The sequence below is a fragment of the Nerophis ophidion genome, linkage group LG04 (genome assembly GCF_033978795.1).
Source record: "Nerophis ophidion isolate RoL-2023_Sa linkage group LG04, RoL_Noph_v1.0, whole genome shotgun sequence".
In the NCBI taxonomy this organism is placed as follows: domain Eukaryota; kingdom Metazoa; phylum Chordata; class Actinopteri; order Syngnathiformes; family Syngnathidae; genus Nerophis; species Nerophis ophidion.
In genome coordinates this window covers 83606019-83614491 of record NC_084614.1, presented here as the reverse complement: position 1 = coordinate 83614491, position 8473 = coordinate 83606019, and the positions used below count along the sequence as shown (strand labels likewise).

Here is an 8473-nt window from a genome sequence, read left to right as displayed (position 1 = left end):
GTCGTTTGGACTCAATAGTGCCCCGTGTGTCATTTGTCAGCAACGACAGATGAGTGAAAGCATTTGAAATTGTGGCAATAATACTCGCAGTTTATTTATTTATTTATTTATCCGTTGTTGATTTTAATATTCTTGTTTCCTTTTAGTGCATATAGATTTAAAATAAGTGCCTCGTTTAAAAAAAATTAATTAAAAAAATAGTTGGCTCTGGTCGTTTGGACTCAATAGTGCCCCCGTGTGTCATTTGTCAGCAATGACGAGTGAAAGCGTTTGAAATTGTGGCGATAATACTTGCTGTTTTTTTTTTGTTTTTTTTCATCAGTTGTTTTCTTTTACTACCACTAAAACTATTATTTTATACAAAATGGCAGTAAAAATAAAAGTGTTTTGGGTTTTTTCCACGCCGTGCTGCCGCACAAGTATCGCGATACTTCCGCAGGAGCGAGGCGCCCTTGCGTTATAGGCCAGGAAACCCCGTGTCGTCTTCCTTTCCCAACATGGCACCGAAGGCAAAGAAGGAAGGTAACGTGTATCTTCAAACATTTTCTGCTCTAAATGAACTAAACACACGTTATAGCGTGGTCAGACGCTCATGTAAGAATGATTAAATGCCATTAATCGATAGTCCAGGCTTGTTTTCGGAGTGTGGTCCGTGTAAGTTGATAAAAACGCTGACGAGTGGACCGGCGTGTGTGTACTTCATGCTAATGCTAAGCTAATGCTAAGCTAATGCTAATATAATGTTCGCCTTTTAAACCATTACAAGATGAACGTAACTTGTAAGACCGTAACACAACATTGAAGTCTTTATATTAGCTGGGATAAGCTGCCAATGTTTAGAAGCTTTGTATTAAAGTTGAAGACAAAACAATTATTTACTAGCATGTGGTAAATAAAAGCAGTTAAAAGGGACAAGCGGTAGAAAATGGATGAATGTCATTCATAATTCGACACTTTGAGATAACTTGTCTGCAGATGAACCCCAGTTCGACATAGTTATGATTCTCTGTGATGTGCGATACCACCGATCTTCTTTCCGAGCCGATACCAAGTAAGATCCAGGCTGATATTGGCGATACCAATACTTACAGTATTGATTGTAGCTTTTATTAGTAGATGGCACAGTATGGTTCATATTCCGTACAATTGACCACTAAATGATAACTCCCGAATAGGTTTTTCAACTTGTTAAAGTTGGGGTCCACGTTAATCAATTCATGGTAAATGACATGGTGATGTTCCCTTTAAGCTCTCATGTGAATAATAGTCTATCATACAGCATTATTCACATGTGAATAACATAAATACAGTCTATTATACAGTATTATTCACATGTGAATAACATAAATACAGTCTATTATACAGCATTATACACATGTGAATAATATAAATAGTCTATTGTACAGCATTATTCACGTGAATAATATAAATAGTTTATTATACAGCATTATTTACATGTCAATAACTATTTTTAGCCTTTATTTGAACAAATATATTAGATTTTACATTTAAAATTACATTTAACAGTCATACTTTGCTCATGCAAACCCTTCATACAGGCACTTATCCGCTCATACACACTTGAGAGAGGTGCACTCCAACTTTAACAACTCAAGGTTTACAGTATAGACATTAGAAATGATACCCAAATATTGTGTGTGTATGTATGTATATATATATATATATATATATATATATATATATATATATATATATATATATATATATATATATATATGTATGCCTTGATTGGATTATCCCAAAAATAGTGCTCGATACCGTGGTAGAGCGCAATACATGTGTGCGTGGGAAAAAATCACAAGACTATTTCATCTCTACAGAACTGTTTCATGAGGGGTTCCCTCAATCATCAGGAGATTCTCCTCTCTTGATGTTTGAGGGAACCCCTCATGAAACAGTTCTGTAGAGATGAAGTAGACTTGTGATTTTTCCCACACCTACATATATATATATATTTTTTTTAATATATATTTATATCCATCCATCCTGCTGCGGCTCCATCTCTTTATTAAACCAGGTAAAATCCCACTAAGATCAAATATCTCTTTTTCAAGGGAGACCTGGCCCAAAGGGCAGCAATAAGGTTACATTAAAAAACGGTAAATGACACATATCATAAACCATCAAATTTACAACATTAAAACTTACTCACATGACACATGTGCATACAAACAAGGTAGGCTGCAATCCAACATTAATACAGTCTACTATACAGCATTATTCACATGTGAATAATATAAATACAGTCTATTATACAGCATTATTTACATGTGAATAATATAAATACAGTCTATTATACAGCATTATTCACATGTGAATAATATAAATACAGCCCATTATACAGCAGTATTCACATGTGAATAATATAAATACAGTCTCTTATACAGCATTATTCACATGTGTATAATATAAATACAGTCTATTATACAGCATTATTCACATGTGAATAATGTTGTATAATAAACTATTTAATTCACATGTCAATAATGCTGTATACTAGATTGTATTTATATTATTCACGTGAATAATGCTGTATAATAGACTGTATTTATATTATTCACATGTGAATAATGCTGTATAATAGACTGTATTTAAAGTCTATTATAAAGCATTATTTCCATGTGAATGATATAAATACATTATACATGTACAGTCAAAAGGGACATGCATTATACAGTCTGATGGCTGTTGGTATGAAGGACTTCCTGTGTTCTTCTGTGTTGCAAAATAGGGCTGCACAATCACATTTCGATATCGCTTCTGACTTTGGCATCTAGCGATGGATCCATTATAATTAGGGGTAAAAACAAACAAACATTAAGCCTCACGTCCGTGCAATTCCTCATAATATCAGCAAAATTTGCATAAATGTGAGTGAAATGCTGTCATTTTGTGAAAATGTGTCCAGAAACGCTTGTTCATCCCCAAAACAGGTCCTAAACAAGGTGGAGAAACACACTTCCTCCCTTCACAATAACAGCGCCGTGTGCAACACAAAATACAGGATTCATAAAAGTACTTCACACAAGCATAATGTACTTAATGATACATTTGTGTAATTGTACATTGACTTTAAATGTTTAACATTGTCTCAAGATTTCAGCATTTTAAATGTCACTTGTGAGGCAAAAAGTACACTTAGGTACTTAAACCAGTGGCGATAAACAGAATGAAAGAAAATTAAAATATGTACTCTTAGACTTAGACACTTTGTTAATCCACAAGGGACATTGTTCCACACAGTAGCTCACATACCAAAAGAGGGCGAAAACAAAAGGTATGGACTAAAAATGTACCATAGCAGCAATATAACATATACGTAATATTTATATATTACATATATGCGATATGTAATACATAGAATATAGAAATAAATCTCAATTACCATGTACAATATTACAGTGTATGGAACAGCTGCAGAAAAAAAAGTGCAGCATAAAATAGATTAGACTCAGCAGAAAATATACATTATATACAAAGCTGTGATTTCAATCAGAACCTGGATTTTTGGGTATATATTTATGTGGATATTTATATTTATATATACACACACACACGTATATATATTTGTTTGTGTGAATATATAAATATCTCGATACATATATAATGGAAATGTTAGATGCAGTTATGGATATATAGATTTAAATATACATATATATATATATATATATAAAATATATATGGAGAAGTACACTAGTTATTGATATGTGGGTATATATATGTATGTATATATATGCTGCTACCTACATTATATATATCTGCTACCTTCCTTCGACCCAAGACACATGTATATCCATCCATTTACTACCACTTGTCCTTTTCGGGGTCGCAGGGTCTCAGCTGCAAAGATAAATAAATATATGTATAACAATGGCATATATTTGTATATTGTTGAGTCCTACAATTAAAGGCTGCATGCACTTGCTGGTTTGTGTAAGTGAGTGACTAAATCCACCATCACACTTCAGTTAGTAAATAATGAATAATAATTTAGTGTTGCAGTCTTGGTGATGTCTTGTGAGTCAATCATCAGGAGTTAGAACAGAGAATGGATATTTCAGTAGTCATCAGCACATCACCAGTAAAAATAGGTCATACTACTTCAATGGTGTACTGATGTTTGTTTTGCTTGAATCCCAGCTGTCCCCGCCAAGACCGAGGCTAAGTCCAAGGCCCTGAAGGCCAAGAAGGCGGTGCTGAAAGGCGTCCACAGCCAGAAGAAGAAGAAGATGCGCACTTCTGCTACCTTCCGCCGACCCAAGACTCTTCATCTGCGCAGGCAGCCCAAGTACCCCCGCAAGAGTGCTCCACGCAGGAACAAGTAAGACCGCCGCCCTGTCGCCATCACAACACTGTTGGTGCACATGATGCTTCATAGTGATCAAAGTATGACTTCAGTGATTCCTCATGTCTGACTGAAGCACCTCAGCTGCTGCTGTGTTAGATAGAGATGACTTCACACCACTCACTGCTGCCTTTTTGCTGGCAGGCTGGACCACTACGCCATCATCAAGTACCCCCTCACCACCGAGTCGGCCATGAAGAAGATCGAGGACAACAACACGCTGGTCTTCATCGTGGACGTCAAGGCCAACAAGCACCAGATCAAACACGCCGTGCGCAAGTTGTACGACATCGATGTGTCCAAAGTCAACACCCTCATCAGGTACCTGACACACCTGTACTCTCACCAACACAACACCCTCGTCAGGTACTTGGTTAGATTAATTGTAATATCTTAAGTGCAAAGTAAAAGCCATACAAGATATACCGTATGAATTGCCGCCAGGTATATAGTATGCGTCTGCCTAGAATTACTGCCGGGTCAAACTCGTTTCACAAAATAATTAGCGCATGCTTAGCATTACCGCCGACTCAGGATTGACGCCGGGTCAAACTTGTTTCGCAAAATATTATTTTTATTAGCGCATGTCTAGAATTTCCACCGGGTCAAACTCGTCACGTCACGAGTGACACGAGTGACACGAGTGACACCTGTCATCATTTTCAAAATGGAGGAGGCTTATTTCAATCATTTGAAATCTCATAAAGGGAAGAAGATTAAGAGCTATTCAGTAGGATTTAGGGTCTAAGCTATTGATTATGCTAAAAAGGACAGTAAGCAGCTATGTGTTATTAATATACCGTAGCTGCGTGTGTCAAATATGAGTCATTAAATGACTCCCGCCTCCTGGTGGTAGAGTGCGCTAGTGATCCTTCTTGCGACTACTCTGCTGCAGAAGAAGTGACAACAAGCAGCAAGAGTGAGCAGCGATCCTTTATATTTTCCCCTCGCTTGCACTTTTAACATGGAGGATTACATATCTAAAATAAAACAGTTTTCTAAACTGGACTTTCAATCGAAGCAGGAGGTAATAAAGGAAGATCTCCATCGAGACAGAGAGACTTTTAAACTGAAGAAAGATAAGGAAGACTTCTATAAACAAGTTATCAGAAGGAGCTGCGCATGGACTTCATTTATAAGTAAAAGTAAGAACATAATGAAAAAAATTGTATTAAATGTGCTTTTCATGATGGTATCCTTACATCACACTCAAATTTATAAGCGCAGACCTAAATTTACCGCATGCCTTTGGTAAACGCCGGAGTGAGAAGAGGTTTTAAATTAATTAGCGCCCTGGCGTTCAATTCAAGGAAATATGGTAAATATAATCAACAAGTACGAACAAATTAAATATTTGATTAGGTACTTTTATTTTCGAGCACAATTTGTACACAAGTTATTCAAAGTGCTTTACAGATATTTAAAATAAGCTGAGTATGTTTATCAACTAATTAGCTTAGTTAGAAAATAGAGCTGATAAGATCATTCCTGTTTCCCTTCAATAGAAGTTTGCACACTCATGACAACATTCCACGGTGCAAGTGTCAAACACTTCTAATTGGTCGCACTTAAAAAATGTTTTTTTTATTAAATAAACCACAATAATCCACATAAGTCAAATTGACTTGAAATTTCTCACACAGTACAATGCACCCCCCCAAAAAACAACCACAGTTACTTCAGTGCAGGGACGTCAACCTGGTTTTATTGAGGGCCACATTGCCATCATTTCTGCCCTCATTGTGTGTATTCACAAATATGAAAATGAATGTAGGCTACATATTTTGGACATTAGGCTACATTCAGTGAATACATCTTTTGTGCATTTGGGGTTCATTTGTCGACAGAATTTTATTGTAAAATAGTTTTTAGCAAAATATTACTATACATTAATGTAAAAAGGTACCACAGATTTTTTTCGTGTATTTATTAGAAAAAAATATTTTTTTTATTGTGTACAATTTGTTGTATAGCTTGACATAATTCATTTTTTTTAATTTTAAAATGTATGTTGATGAGATAGTATAGTTAAAATATGTGCATGTTTATTTATCATGTATGAGCCAACACATTTAACAGAGCAAGTATTTTATAATGATGTCATACATATACTGTATTTTCTGCACTATAAGGCGCACCTTCAATTAATGGCCTATTTTAATATTTTGTTCATATATAAGGCACATAGAATAGATGCTACAGTAGAGGCTGGAGTTACTTTATGCATCTAGAGGGAATGTCAACAAAACAGGTCAGTCCAACTTTATTAATAGATTACAAAAGCAGCGTTCTGACAACTGTGTTCACTCCCAAAATAAACAAACAGCTGTTTTATTATTTTCCCCGATTCAATAAACAGTTAAAAAACAGTGTGATACTGTTACGGTAAATCAAAGGTTAGTGCAATCACAATATAGTAACAGTGGAAATAATGCAAAGTAATAATATATCAATAAGTCAATGCTGCTCAAACGATAATGTCACACAACACACAAAATAAACATGTAAAGCTCACTTTATTAAGTTATTCCTCATCCACGAATCCCTCAAATTCTTCGTCTTCAGTGTTGAAATCAAACGGGCGAATACAGCATCCAACATGTCGAAGTCGTCATTAAAAGCTGTCAATGCTGCTCTATTCCCGTGTTCTGTGTGTGACTGATCACCTTGAGTTTAAACTCTGTATCGTAGGAGCCATTTTGGGGTCTTTACACACAGAAACGTCACGCCTCCCACAGTCATATATCCCAGCATGCACCTCGCTTCTTCTATGGGGGAAAATAAGGTCGGCAGCTGTAAATTAATGGTAAATGGTTGAACTTGTATAGCACTTTAAGGAGCCCAAAGCACTTTGACACTATTTCCACATTCACACACGGGAGCTGCTAACCAGGCCCCATCAGGAGCAAGGGTGAAGTGTCTTGTCCAAGGACAAAATAGACATGACTAGGACGGTAGAAGGTGGGGATTGAACCAGTAACCCTCAGTTTGCTGGCACAGCCACTCTACCACCTTCGCCATGCACTTCTTCTACGGGGGAAATTAAGTTGGTGGCTGCTTACCGTAGTTGTGAGACCTCCATCCATCCATTTCTACCGCTTATTGTGGCTCAATATTGGTCCATATGTAAGGCGCGCTGTTAGCTTTTGAGAACATTTGAGGTTTTTAGGTGCGCCTTATAATGCAGACAATACAGTACTTGATGTTTGTCAAGATGTGACATGTTGTTTATTATTGTTTATAGCTCATCACTGGACATACTTAGACTTGTTTGTGCTAAAAGCTGAGAAGTAAATAGGTTTAAAGGATTTTGATTGGAAGTCTTGACTTTTGAAATAAGTTAGTTATGTTCTAAATTTTCGTGCAGTTTTATTAGTAAAGACTAGGGGTGTGGGGAAATATCGATTTGAATATGAATCGCGATTCAGAACTCATTCTCATTTTAAAAGAAAATCGATTTTTTTGTTATTTTTTTAATCAATCCAACAAACGACTAGCAATACCATAACAATGCAATCCAATTCCAAAACCAAACCTGAGCCAGCAACACTCAGCAATTGAGAGGAGACACAAACACCACACAGAACAAACCAAAAGTAGTGAAACAAAAATGAATATTATCAACAACAGTATCAATATTAGTTATCATTTCAGCATAGCAGTGATTAAAAATCCCTCATTGACATTATCATTAGACATTTATAACAAAAAAAGAACAATAGTGTCACAGTGGCTTACACTTGCATGGCATCTCATAAGCTGGACAACACACTGTGTCCAATGTTTGCACAAAGATAAAATAAGTCAAGTTTTTGGTTCATTTAATAGTTGAAACAAATTTACATTATTGCAATCAGTTGATAAAACATTGTCCTTTACAATTATATAAGCTTTTTAAAAAATCTTCTTTCTTCTCATAGTTTATTTCAAACATGAGCATGCTGAAATCTTATGTATTGAATGAATACAGACTCGTTTTTGAATCGAAAAAAATCGATATATTAAATCACGACCCCAAGAATTGATATTGAATTGAATCGTGGGACACTCAAAGATTTGCTGCACTAGTAAAGAAAATTATAGGAGCAACTTTTTCACCTGGGAAAT

At 35.7% G+C, this 8473-nt stretch overlaps 1 protein-coding gene and 1 non-coding gene across 2 annotated transcripts in view; both read left to right on the top strand.

Annotated features, from left to right (window-relative positions):
* Positions 1-404: 404 nt before the first annotated feature.
* rpl23a (ribosomal protein L23a) overlaps positions 405-8473 on the top strand; it is an 8825-nt gene continuing 756 nt past the window's right edge. The window contains exons 1-3 of the mRNA XM_061899389.1: positions 405-522; positions 4162-4342; positions 4511-4687. Of these exons, the coding sequence (XP_061755373.1) occupies positions 498-522; positions 4162-4342; positions 4511-4687 (383 nt within the window). The 5' untranslated portion in view covers positions 405-497. The remainder of the gene's footprint in view (positions 523-4161; positions 4343-4510; positions 4688-8473) is intronic.
* Positions 4379-4446, top strand: LOC133552166 (small nucleolar RNA Z17). Its single transcript, XR_009806638.1, has one exon. It is a non-coding gene; the product is annotated as a small nucleolar RNA Z17 (small nucleolar RNA).